Raw genomic sequence first — 13874 nt, forward strand, 5'->3', positions numbered from 1 at the left:
CTTCCAAGGACTTATGCAACCCTGTTTTAGGTAAATGTATTTTCATCTCTTTATTTTTTTTTTTCAATGAATTAATTCCAACAGAGATTCATTGTATTTGGTGGTAATTCTAAATTTAGTCTCAAACAATCGTTTTTGCCATTTAGCAACCTATACTATCATATTTTGGATATTTTTTGACCATCTGACAACTTTTCTTTTAGGTGAAACCATATTTTACGCATGGACATTTTTGTTTCTTCATTTTTTATTTTCCAATTTTTTTCGCCATTTTCTTTTTCTAATTTTTGTCTCTTAAGTCATTGATTGTCAAAAAATATCCAAAATATGATAGTATGTGTTGCCAAAGACCTTGTGGTCTATTGGCACCCAGTGTCCCGATTTACACTCGACTATGTTAATTTCACCAATTTGGTCCTACTCATATTGATTTGGCTAATCTCCTCCTTTGACTATCGTTTTTTTAACCACTAGTATATACCCGTGCGATGCACGGATGATATTAATACAATTATTTAATAAAAGGTTGATTAGATTAATATAATTCGCGGATACATCAAATTGTATAGAATAATGATTCACCAACATCTTGACTAAAGGAAAAAAATGCTACAAATTATTGAATACTTCATGATACACCACATTGGTAGTGTAATTACAATTCTCTCCCTCTTCGTTGCCTATCAAAATTTTTAAACCTTTTGGGTTACTAACCCTTGATGCAGCAACAATAAAGTTGGCCATGAACGAACACTGGCTTCTTTAAAAGTAACCCTAAGTGTGATAATGTTTGACCCTGACTTTTGTTTATAGTCATTGCATATGACAACATCAAAGGGAATTTCCTTTTTTGAAATTTAAACGACAATCGTATATCAGTAGGTGTCATGGACATTCTTGGAATGAATACTATTTCACCGGCATTGTTCCTAGGGCTGAGCAAAACTCGAAAAAACCGACAAACCCGACCGAACCGCCGACCGAATAGCAACTGCCGAACCGGGCCGAACCCGAACATTAAAAACCGAACCGATCGTCTGAAACGACGTCGGTTAAGTGACTGCGGGTTGGGGGCTCCAAAATTGCATCCGAACCGTCCGATTACCCGATCAAATCTAGGGTTAGATATGCTATGTATTATACGACGTCGTTTGGTGTTGTAGTATATATATCCTTAGATAGGGCTTGAGGCTTCCGTAACTCCTCATTTGCGCAGTCGCGACTCATCCTAGGGTTTTCAGACCTCTCTGATTTCTCTCATTTCTCTCATTCTCTGAGTTCTCTCACTCTCAGACCTCAGTCGCGAATCGCGATCCCTCTTTGTTCTCGTTCTCGACTTCTCTAAATCTCTAAGAGTCTGAGACTCTGAGTTCTCTCGTTCTCTATTGGTGACTTCCACAGTTCCATCCGGTGGCCGTTGGTAACTTGGTTGAGTGGTTCTGTTCGAGTTCGACTGGTGGAAGCCCGACGCCCTACTGGTGCCTGTCGGAGACCGTTCGGCTGTTTCATCTGGTGATATCTGTGCTAGAAGCCCTTGTTCTCCGGGGTATTTGTGAGAAAGGAAGTAGGTATTCAAACCCTAGTTTAATAACTTTGATAGTTTGATCTGTTAGGCTGTTAGCGATTATGTGATATTCTGGATTTCTGGTGGGAGCACTGACTCGTTGCATTACTTGTAATCTTGCATACTTGTTAGCGATTTTGTGATATTCTATTATTCTGTGAATCTGTGATATTCTGGTGGGAGCACTGACTCGTCGCATACTTGTTAGTTGTTAGCGATTTTGTGATATTCTATTATTCTGTGAATCTGTGATATTCTGGTGGGAGCACTGACTCGTTTCATGTTTCTTTCAAACCCTAGTTGAATAAAATAGATTTGGAATTTTAACAATTTACAAACCCTAGTTTGATAACTTAATCAGTTATCATATACTGGTGGTCAAGTGGAAGCCCTGTTTATAGAAATCCTGATAATGATGGACTAGGAATTGGGAAACAATTGCTGTATATTAATATTACAGTCTCCCAATCTGAAATTAAAATTTGAAAATTGAAACCCTGAATCTGGATTTCTTTGTCTAGTACTCTAGAGTCTAGACTCTAGTCAAGTTTATGGATGTATGCCCTTAAATGTATTCTCAATAAATTTCCTAATAAAATAATTGTGTTCTTGGAAAATGATGACACAAAATGTGTGTGATTCTAGAACTTTATGTGTAATTGTATGACTGACTGAGACACTGAGTGACTGTCTGTCACTCTGGCTCTGTCCATTCTTCTTTGTGATTGAATCCCAATACTGTCTGTACTGATACTTAGCCATATTTTAGATGGATAATATCAGTACTCCTGGTAGTCAACCACCCAATTCTTCAATTGTGGAACCTACAGTGGTGGAAGCCCAAACTGTTGAGGCTAATAATCAACAGAATGAGCAACCTCCTGCTGCAGTTTCTGGGAAGAAGAGGAAAGAGGTTGAGTCCAGATCCAGAGTATGGGATCATTATGTGAGAATAAAAGACAGTAACAATATTACTATACAAGCAAAGTGTGTTTATTGTGCAAAAGTGTACAAGTGTGAGTCCAAGAGACATGGTACATCTTCCTTAATAGCCCATATGCTAAGCTGTTTGAAAAACCCTCACTCCAAGGATACTAGGCAGTCCCTTTTAACCTTTCAAGCAGTTAATACCCCTGAGTCATCTGAAACTACTGTGGGAGAAATTGGGTGCTGGGTATTTAACCAAGACTTAATTAGGAGGGCCTTGGTTAAAATGATAATCATAGATGAACTGCCTTTTAGATTTGTTGAGGGTTTAGGTTTCAGGATGTTCATTGCTGTTGCTTGCCCTAGGTTTATAGTTCCATCTAGATGGACTATAAGTAGGGACATCCTAGTGGTCTATGAAGAGGAGAGATTGAAATTGAAGGCCTTTTTAAGGGAAACCAGTCATAGGGTTAGCATTACCACTGATTCTTGGACATCAATCCAAAGGATTAACTACATGGTTGTGACTGCCCATTTCATTGATTCAGAGTGGAAGCTGCATAAAAAAATCATAGCCTTTGTCCCTGTTACATCTCACAAAGGGGAGTATCTTGCAAAAGCCCTAGAAACATGTTTGCTGGAGTGGGGGCTTAGGAATGTTTTTAGTGTTACTGTGGATAATGCCTCGTCTAATGACACTGCTATGGGGTTTCTTAAGAAAAAAATTGTGTCTTGGGGTACATCAACTGTGAAGGCTAAGTATATTCACATGAGATGCATTGCTCATATCCTTAACTTGGTTGTTCAAGATGGCTTGAAGGAGTGTGATAGTTCTGTGAAAAAAGTTAGGGAGGTTGTTAGATATGTTAGGAATTCACCTGCCAGGCTAAAGAAGTTCAGGGACTTGGCTGATTTGTTAGGAATTGAGCAAAGGTCTTCTTTGTGTCTAGATGTTCCAACCAGATGGAACTCTACATATTTGATGTTACAATCTGCTTTGACTTATCAGAAAGTCTTTGAATCTTGTGAAGAGTCTGATAGTTCTTTCAAATCTGACTTGGGTGATTCTGTGCCTAATTTTATGGACTGGGAGTCTGTGAGCAGTTTGGTGGAGTTGTTGAAATGTTTTTATGATATGACAATCAGAATTTCTGGTTCTTTATATGTGACAGCTAACACATTTTTCAGTGAGATTTCTGATTTGTATTGTATTTTAAATGGAATGGTGGAAGCTGGTGGGGCAGTGAGCTTAATGGGGAGAAATATGAAAGCAAAATTTGAGAAGTATTGGGGTGATATAGACAAGATGAATCTTATGATTTTCTTTGCAAACATTCTAGACCCCAGGGATAAATTAGAGTATATGCCTACTCAAATTAATCATATGTATGGTGAGGAGAAAGGTAAACCATACTATGTTAAAGTGCTTGCTGGTTTGAATGAGTTATTTGATGATTATTCTGTTCTTGCCACTTCTTCTGTTTCTGGTTCTTCTGTGTCTGCTGCTGTTGGTAGTGCTTCTTCTGTGAGTTCTGTCAGTTCTGTGTCTGTTGGAAGGCCACAGCATTTACTCAAGTCCCAAATTAAAAAACAAAGATTGGAATCTGGGAGTAAGAAAAAAACTGAACTGGATATCTACTTGAGTGAGGCAATAGTTGAGGAGGAAAACTCCTTTGATATTCTGAGATGGTGGAAGATAAATGCTGAGAGGTTTCCCAACCTTTCTAAGCTTGCTAGGGATGTCCTAGCTATTCCAATCTCAACTGTTGCCTCTGAGTCTGCCTTCAGTACATCTGGGAGAGTATTGGATCCTTTTAGGAGTTCATTAACTCCAAAAATTGTGGAAGCTTTGGTGTGTACCCAGGATTGGCTTAGACTGCCCAATACTCCTCTATGTATTGAGGAAAATCTTGAAGAACTGGAGAGGTTTGAAAAAGGTAATTGTTTTACACTTAATTTCTTTTTGTTGTTTTACAGTTTTATATTCATATTTTGCATTTAATAATTTACATTTCTTATTTTGCAGAGTTAGTTGATGGTGGAAGTGGAAGGAATTTTGATCCTACACTGGCTACAATTCCTGTAATGTTATTCTTTATCATTACTTGTGTCTCCATTCTAATTAATTGTCAATTTACTCAATTTCATTCTAAAATCTAATCTCAGTTGGTATTTTTTGAGGCCATGGTAACTATGTGTTATTAGTTGCTGGCTTGAATGAGTTGAATCCTTGATTGCACTGGTCCGCTGTAAGTATGGTACTCTGCAACTGTAATTCTGTAAGACAGTAAGAGTGTAAGGCTTGGTAACTTTTTGTAAGTTGCCGCCTTATTTAACTCTGTTACTCTATTCTGTTTGTCCCTTTTATCAGTTTATGTGGCAAATGGCAATGATGAAGCTTCCACCTATAATCTGAAAAGAAGGATTAAGTTGGCATGTTGCTCTATATTTATTGAAGCAATTTGCCCTTAATTCAAAATTGATAGGAAACAATGCTTACTGAGCCAAAATTCTAACTTCCAAGTATTATACAATTGTGTTGTAATTGTTTTCAGTTTTCACTTTTCACTAACTTGTAAGTTGTAACAATTTACAGGAAGAAGAGTAGGACTAACTGTTGCTGGGGCTGTGCACTAACTGAGTAACTGTTGCAGTGTTGCTGACTTGCTGTATCTGTAATTCTGTATTGTTATAAGCTTCAAATTTCAAAGTATCATGATATGATGTATTCTCTTTTGGTCTGTAATAAGTAATTAAGTATCAAAGTATGATGTATCTATGATTTTTGACAATTTCTCTTTTGGTCTGTAATAAGTCATAATTTGTAGTTATAACTTATAACTTATAAGTTATAACTTAGAATCAGACAACTTAGTAAAGTTTTTAATTGGTTTTCAGTTTTCACATTTTTTTTGCATATATTCTCAATCCGAATATAGGTCGGATAACCGACCGAACCGACCAATCCGAAATCCGATCGGAGAAGGCTCCCGTCCGTCCGAACCGAACCGATCCGTCCGCTGCACACCCCTAATTGTTCCCAGTAACGATCTTTGCTTCAACCACGTGATCCGATAACCTTGTAATGACCAGCCTTGTTCCATTACATAGTCCAAGTGAATGATCTATGTTCCTCAAAAGCATTACGGGAGATCCCACCTTTAAAGTTAACGCATGGTTCGGTATTCCTGAAGCTTTAAGACCATTGAGAAACTTCGGAGTGTGCATGTCAGACAGTATCCCATTACTTGAATCAGACTTACAAACTGTGTCGCAACTTAGGTAAGTCTTGTTCTCGGCAATATGCATGTCACTCATATATTCATTAATGGAATGGACTACATCAAGTGTGGGCGCCAAAATTGCCCGACTTTTCATGTATTCATTGTCACACCCTAATTCCTTGAACATGGGAAAGATACTATCAACAATTGTTGCTATATTGTCACCATCGGATGACAATAACATCTCTGATGGGATTTTGACATTTGAATATCCATCATTGGGTCCTCCTAATTGACCATCACCAATTTCCGCTAACCATGTTGCGAATTCTTGAACTTGTTGCATGTTCACTCCAGGTTCCCGTGTATTAAGACGGAGATTCTTTGTTAACCTCAATGCTTTGCATGATTCCCACAAGTAAGAAGAGTTGATTGTTGCTTGAACAATATCTTGCCTTGACCCTTTCGGGATCACTAGTAGAATTTGTCTGAAATCACCTCCAAATACAACTGTCTTACCTCCAAAAGTTTTACTCTCACTGTGCGCATCTTTAAACCTCATGAGATCGCGCATTGTTCTATCAAGAGCTTCGAAGCAGTGTTTGTGCATCATGGATGCTTCATCCCATATAATTAGTTTTGCCATGGGGTAATAAGTTCAGCGAGATGGCTTCCTTGAGTAATGTTGCATGTAGAATCTTCAGTCAAAACAATGGGTATTGCAAACCGTGAGTGGGCGGTTCTTCCACCTGGTAATAGCAATGAGGCGATACCACTTGATGCAACATTTAATACAATGTCTCCATTGGATCTGATCTTTGCCGATATTGCCTTCCAAACAAATGTTTTCCCTGTACCGCCATATCCATAGACGAAATACATACCACCATGTTGTTGCAAGACATCGTTTATGATTGTATCATATACAACTTTTTGTTCATCAGTTAATTGCTTTTCCATTTGTTGGCTTTCATGATGTAATGCATTGCGATCATACGACAGTTCATCAAAGAGCAGTCGATTGTCTGCCAGAAATGCGTCCTGAAAGTTTGGAAGTGGCATTTGAGGAAAGTCTTTTAAAGACTTATTGTACATTTGTAACAATCGCTCTATTTCAATCAATCCGAAATTCTTCTTTTCTTCATCAGATAAGCACAAACCTGTGTGTGAACATTTTAAAAATGATATAAAGCAACTGTTGTCATAAATAATACAAAACGTAATTTGTAGATCACATGAAAGTATTTATATCCATACCTTCATCCTGCAACGCTAACCGCCTGTTATATTGTGCATCCTCAGCTAAGTAGTGCCATACTTCATTCCACACATTTTCAGGCCTATTGACCATTTTGGATGTAAGTAAAATGACAAATAGTTTACGCATTGCTTTGGCAGTGGACCAGTGACTTGCTTCAGTAATTGCAGCAATGTATTCATTATCATCGTCTAACAATCCCCTTACATAACATGCATCTCGAAAACTTGTGTATGTGACACCTTGAAACTACTTTATGTCTTCAAAATTGGTTGGACCTCGAACAAGATTGAGCAGACATCTCAAGTAATATATCTCACCGCTTCCTGGAGGCACGTAAAATATGCGACCAATTGAGAATCCCCTTTTCCATGGATGCCATTGTCTTAGGTCTTTTTTCCACACAAACTTTGTTGGCATGTCAATGTAAGCCAACACTTTAGCGGACTCATATGTCTTGTTAGCGTCAAACCAAGCAGTGAACATGCTATGACTTATTGTCGGTCTATTAAGGACGTTTTGTATCTTGTCATCGTCCTCAAATATAATAGACTGACAGTCAGGGAGGTGAAAGCTTAATCTTTCGACAGAAGGGTGTCTGAATTGCACATCGAAGCTAAGTAGTCGCTATGCAGCCTCACATGCAGATATGTAGCGACAATCATAATACATACTGATCTCGTCCATAGAATCGGTTGAGCCATCAATAGTTGTACTCTTATAAAACTCCGTTGTTACCCTGTCATTCCCTTTGTTGACATATTTGAAGAGGTATTTGATTGATCGTGATTGGTTACACCATTCAATGTTAATGTGCGCCTTGTATTTGAGAAGTAGGTATCTATTGTATGGTACGACGTACCTACTATCTAATTGCACACCATTTTTCTGGACATTCCTACCATTGTCACGACGTCGGTAGATTGGGTAGCCATCATCATCCCAAGAAGATACAGCCACAAATTTCTTTGGGAAGTGTTTCGAAGATTTCTTGTTCACCATACATGGCGAGTTAGATTTGTAAAGTCCACATGGTCCATGAATCATAAACTCTTCCACAGCATCGTAATACTCTTTGTCTACTTCTTTGTCAGGAATTTCAGCAGAAATGAAACTGTCCATGCATGATGCTGTAGACAATGTAGTGGTTCTTTCTAGGAAGATAAGAATGTGGGCATGTGGTAAACCACGCTTTTGGAATTCAATAGTGTAAACAACTGCAAAGAAAAAAAATAAAAGTATACAATGTTTAAAGGAAAAGAATATACAATAATGAATAATGGTTACTAAGTAATATGGTATACCTGCAGTTACGACACCAAAGAGATTTCCCGCGCGTATCTCCTTCACCAATGAATCCAAATTCATTTGAAACACCCGGCAAACAATGTCAGGACTATCCTCTGCATTTAAGTTGCACTTCTTCATGTATCTTTGTATTTCAGGCCACTTCGGGTTACATGTGAATGTGATGAAAAGATTTGGATAACCCTTGTGTCGACAAATGGCCATGGCATCTTGGTAATTCTGGATCATGTATCTAGCTCCGCAAGTGAAACTTGAAGGTAGTATGATTCGCTTCCTTTGATTGGTTGTATCAACTTCTCCTCTAGTCAATGCATCAGACATGCCTTTATAAGCTTCGCACCTTAAAGCCTTTTGATTATTACGAATGTATAATAGTCTGCTCGATTCCACCATGGTGTAAGCATCAACCAGGAACTGTTGGAAAAGTCTCTTGGCATATAGCATTGTTGATACTTCGTTAAACCTATCATATATCTTATATGCGAAGAACTCACGTTGTGATACACGAACTCTGCCACCATTATCTTCATTCTTGGGTAGACTAAATTGAATATCCTCCCTATAGCCATCTTCTCCATAGGGGAACACAATAGGATATTGTAGTGGCAAATATGCTAGGTTAAGCTCGTTTATTCTCTTAAGAGCACCTGATCTAGTTTCGACCAAAATATCTCGGTGGCCTAAACTGGGGTCTAGATCACCAACAATCAAAGCAGCAACCTCTGATACTGTGGGCAAGTTGTAGGTCCGTGCATCCACGGTCCTCTTACCAATCAATCTCATCCTATACTCAATGTTAGGATTAGTTTGCATTTCCACTTTGGCCAAACAAAAAAATTTAACCAAGACATTGTGATCATCTAGGGCTTGCTTAATATCTTCCACTATATCGACATTTAATTTTGCATTAAATTTGTTGCTCCTATTATACGAAAGATGTTAACTTATATCTAAAATGTGGTATACATTAGTTGATAAGGCACCAATAAATAGATTAATACGAAAAAACAAATAGTAGTAATAGTATTACCCGAATGAGTTAATGCGATTCTCAACCTCATTTTATGTGTCATGTATGTATAGTTGGGCAAATTTAGGTCGATTACCCTCCTCCGAGGTTAGGCCTCCCATCAAATGAAAATTCTGACCATTTATCCTAAACATTGGCGGGCAAGTACCATTGTTTATGGATTTGTCGACCTTTGCTCCTAATGAGGTAAAAGAAAAGATGTTATTGTACTTCCGAATGTTCTTCAAGAATTCATTCCTTTTATCCCCATGAGAAAAGAATAAATGCAATATTCTTTTTGGAGGACGAACAGCTTTTGGTAGCTTAATCTTCCGGTGACCACAGCAAGTTGAATATTTGATTTTTCCATTTCGAAACTTCTTGTTGATTCGTTCTTCGTACCAAAAAATTACATTGCAATGGTCACAAATATTGGCAGGGTCACCAATATCACTGTAATGAACTGTAGCAAAAATAACATACAATAATATGACTATAAATAATATTCTGATTTCAATTTAATACACACAATGTGGCAAAGCAAAAAATTAGATTAAAATGAATTGTCTTACCTTGTAATTGTTGTGGAACTTTATCATGTTGTTGAGAAACATCTGCGAACTCCTCTAATAGATTACGGTTGATTTTCTTGTTCTGACACTGGGTGTTTTCCATACTATGAAGTTGACTCGCTCTTATAAAACTACAATTAATCAACATTTGACATGTACCACGATTGCACATTTTTTCGCAAGTTGTCATGTTCAATACTTGTCTATAGTCCCCTTTGGATTTTTGAACTGTCATAAGTTACAAAAATTTTTTGTAAAATTTGTTGATATCAGGGACTCTAACAGATAAAATTCATTAGGAATATATTATTAATCGTTAGTAACATCACTCAAAGGGAAACTCACAAATTCCATGGCTTGTGAATCTATATCTACAATCAAAATTATATTCAATGTGGGTTATAATAAAATAACAAATCATTAAGACCACGTGAGATTGACGTGTCGAATTCCATGTGGGTTGTAAAAAAAAAAAAAAAAGAAACTATCAAATGTCATACTTAATTTAAATATTGACACCTACTTGCGCCTAGTATACATGTGATTTACTAATTAGCAAAAGTTAGGAAAATTCTTTAAAACCTTTGCAAGACTAAATGCGTACCTTTGTTGACACTTAAGATGTGCTTTGAATTACTGGCATCCCTGATACTCGATTTGATTAGGTTGGCATCTATAAAAACAAACGATCTTGCAAATATTAACTATACTCCATTTATTAAACTTATTAAGTAGACTATACGTTCATCAATAAAAAGATGAAACAGATATGAACAAAATTAGATAGTAGTGCTGATACTTACTTTTAGATATTAATTTTAAGTATGGGTAACTTTTATTTATTTACTAATGTTATAATGAACACAAAATTGATTATTGTGATTGACGAAGTTAGGTAAAATAAAGTAGACAAAAAATTTGTGTTGTACAATTTATATACAAAAAACTACTATATTAAAGTATTTGTAACGGTAGCAGTGTAGGTGTATTTGTAACAATTTAAGTACAACAATAAAATAAGTTAACTAACCTTTAGTGAGAGCACTCATCTTTTCTGCAGTTGGTGTTATAAATGTCTGTCCATGTAATGTTGAGTACACTCTAAAAAAAGATGATTCGCAAGTTGTCATGTTCAATCTTTGTCTATAGTCCCCTTTGGATTTTTGAACTGCCATAAGTTACAAAATTTTTTTGTAAAATTTGTTGGTAGCAGTGACTCTAACAGATAAAATTCATTAGGAATATATTACTAACCGTTAGTAACATCACTCAAAAGGAAACTATCAAATTCCATGGCTTGTGAATCTTTATCTGCAATCAAAATTATATTCCATGTGGGTTATAATAACTTAACAAATCATTAAGACCACGTGAGATTGACATGTTGAATTCCATGTGGGTTGTAAAAAAAAAAAAGAAACTATCAAATGACATACTTAATTTAAATATTGAAGCCTACTTGCACCTAAAAGACTTCCCTTGTCACGACTACCCTCACCAGACTGATCAGGGTTTCTATGTTGCCATGGCAAACGCCTACGCCATTGATTTGTAGGGGCAGACGAGCTTCTTCGTATAATCACTTCCATTTCCTACTTTAGGAAAGCACACTCTTCGGTTGAATGAGTGGTCGAATAGTGCAGTCGACAATACGTGCTGGTTCCCGACCCCCTTGGCCTAATATTTCTGGTCGGTCACTCAATCGTAACTCAGGCGGTGGAGGCAAAGCTTGTACTTCTTGAATCACAGGCGGTGGCTACTGCCGGAATGGTGGAATACCCGATCTTTTAGGGTTTTGCTTATTTCCGGTTGGCTAAGCCGAGCTTTATCAAACCTTCCTACTCGGGGCTCCTCAATTCGTGGTCATTTGGGTCGAGACGACCCTTCTTGTATCCTCTTCTATTTGACCGAGTCTTCCATGTCCGCGTGCTGATTGGCTCTCTAGATTGCATTAGCGTAAGAGGTTGGCCAATCGGTGTGTATGTTGGTATAAAGCTTTCCCAACCTCAAAGACTCCATAAATAGGATCAACAATGTATTGTTATCCAGATCATCTATCGACTGAGCTTCTCTTTGCCACTTGGCCAAGAACAACCTAAGGGGTTCACTCGGGTTCTGCTTTATACCTAATAAGTACAAGAAATTCTTTTTGGGTCTTAAATTGACCACATAGTTGGTCAGGAAAAGTTACGCCAACTCCTCAAAACTATTAACCAAATGGTCAGGCAAACCCATAAACCATCTTTAAGCCACCCCTGTCAATGTGGTGAGAAGGCTCTTCCGCTTATCAAATGCTCATTGGGATCCCCATGTCCCGTCATATGCCAGGTACTCGGTAGTTTGAATTTGGGTGGTGTTTTATATGCCATAATCTCTCGGGAAAATGGAGAGGCCTTCAGCAGAGCACGGGTACTAGTAGTATTTCCTTCTACCTTTTCGTGCAAGTCTTTGACTTCCCTGGCCAAGAGGGCAACTTCATCTGGGACTCGGCCTCGGTCAGCAAGGGATTCTACACTACTCTCATGCACGGAGAGTTCCTCCACCCGTCTTTGCACAACATCATATCTTCGCTCTTGCCTATTTCTAGGCTCACCCGAAGCATTCTCTCTTCGGGGTTCACACACTCCCAAGCCCCCGCAGGTGCAACTCGGTTGCCGAGTCTATCCAAGACCGATCGATGAGTCACTTCCAGTTTCAACCATGATCGGGCTAGAGGTCGGCGATGGGATACTAACCTTCCAGGTTTTTCAGGTTTGATCGATCGATACGGTTGTGCTCGGGGTGCAGCCAGGGCAGCAAAGCTTGCTTGAGCATTACGAGCTTCTAGCTTATCCACCGACTCCTTCGGAATAGTTGGTTCGGTTCCTATTACTGTATCTTACCAGAGTTGCCGAGCAGTCGTCTTCCTAATTGGCTAACTCACCCATCGCTTGGGCTGACTTTGGCCTCTAATCGACCTTCCCTTTATTTGGTCTGGTTGCCTTGAGTCGTCTCTTTGTCTCCAAGTATTAAATCGTACCTTCTCACCCATCACCTAGTAATGTCTTTCTCAACAGTCCAAACAATTTCGGAAGGTATAGGCTCAGCTGTGCAGCTCCGAAGAATCTCAACCCCGCTAAGCCAAACCCAAAAATGTGGTTAAATTGCATGCCTTTAGACGCGACATTCCATTCAAGAACAATCTTGGAGGATTCCTGCGACGTGCAATTTGAGGGGGGGTGGGTGTGGATCTGGCAATCCGTGTACACGAGTTCGTTAACGGGTCGACATGATAACGATAAGAACACGATAAGGCTAAACACGTTAAGGTTAACGACTTCAAATTTTTAACACGAACACGATTTGTTAACGGGTTAACACGATAGACACATTTTGTTAAAAGAGTCCGAGTCGTGTCGACACAATATAACACGAAACCCGTTTAAACCCGCTAAACATATTAATATTTTTTTAAAAAGAAACTAACATTTAAAGTTAAGTTATATAAAAAAAAAAATAAAACCTGCAATTCAATCCATTAAACAAACTAAAAAAAAATCAATTTATAACATTCATAAAATGATAAAATAACATCCAACAATCATAATTAAAGAAGTCCATACTAATTTTTAGAATAAAATTGAATACAATAAAAATTCAAATTTAAGATTGTTGAACATCAATAATTGGTGTAGGATCTTGGCCTAATGTAGTAAATTCATCATTAGTCATGTTCATGATATCTTTTGTAATCTCATTCATCACAATGGTTCTTACCTTAATGACAATGATTCTTAGTGGGTTATAAACGGGTTAACACGATAATGTTAACGGGGTAAACAGGTTCTTAACAGTTTAACGAGTTGACTCGTTAAGACACGAAACATAACAGATTCTTAACGGGTCAACCTGTTAACAGCCCAGGACATGTTAAGGCAAAACACTAACCCGTTATTTTCGTGTCCGGTCTTGTGTCGTGTTAACGAGTCGTGTCCATAATTGTCAGGTGTGGGAGAGAGGGGGGGGGGGGGGG

At 38.0% G+C, this 13874-nt stretch overlaps 2 protein-coding genes and 1 pseudogene across 2 annotated transcripts; all 3 read right to left on the reverse strand.

Moving 5' to 3' along the window:
• Nucleotides 1-609: 609 nt before the first annotated feature.
• Nucleotides 610-6289, reverse strand: LOC115995963 (annotated as a pseudogene).
• Nucleotides 6290-6348: 59 nt separating this feature from the next.
• Nucleotides 6349-7066, reverse strand: LOC115995964. The gene is made up of 2 exons (XM_031235109.1): nt 6973-7066; nt 6349-6875 (listed from the first exon to the last, which is right to left on the reverse strand). Exons 1-2 carry the CDS (start codon nt 7064-7066, stop codon nt 6349-6351), a joined length of 621 nt encoding a protein of 206 aa, XP_031090969.1.
• A 156-nt stretch (nt 7067-7222) lies between these two features.
• On the reverse strand, nt 7223-9094 carry LOC115995966. The gene is made up of 3 exons (XM_031235110.1): nt 8278-9094; nt 7836-8190; nt 7223-7571 (listed from the first exon to the last, which is right to left on the reverse strand). The coding sequence occupies exons 1-3, from the start codon at nt 9092-9094 to the stop codon at nt 7223-7225; spliced, it is 1521 nt and encodes a 506-aa protein (XP_031090970.1).
• Between the last annotated feature and the right edge of the window lie 4780 nt (nt 9095-13874).

The sequence above is a fragment of the Ipomoea triloba genome, chromosome 11 (genome assembly GCF_003576645.1).
Source record: "Ipomoea triloba cultivar NCNSP0323 chromosome 11, ASM357664v1".
NCBI lineage: Eukaryota > Viridiplantae > Streptophyta > Magnoliopsida > Solanales > Convolvulaceae > Ipomoea > Ipomoea triloba.

Coding starts and splice junctions, on each gene's coding strand:
- LOC115995964 (XM_031235109.1), bottom strand. CDS start 7,066: ATGGTCAATAGGCCTGAAAATGTGTGGAATGAAGTATGGCACTACTTA. Junction 6,876..6,972: donor GTTAGCGTTGCAGGATGAAG/GTATGGATATAA, acceptor GTTCACACACAG/GTTTGTGCTTATCTGATGAA.
- LOC115995966 (XM_031235110.1), bottom strand. CDS start 9,094: ATGCAAACTAATCCTAACATTGAGTATAGGATGAGATTGATTGGTAAG. Junction 8,191..8,277: donor CTTTGGTGTCGTAACTGCAG/GTATACCATATT, acceptor TTTTCTTTGCAG/TTGTTTACACTATTGAATTC. Junction 7,572..7,835: donor GGTGTGCAATTAGATAGTAG/GTACGTCGTACC, acceptor TGTGCAATTCAG/ACACCCTTCTGTCGAAAGAT.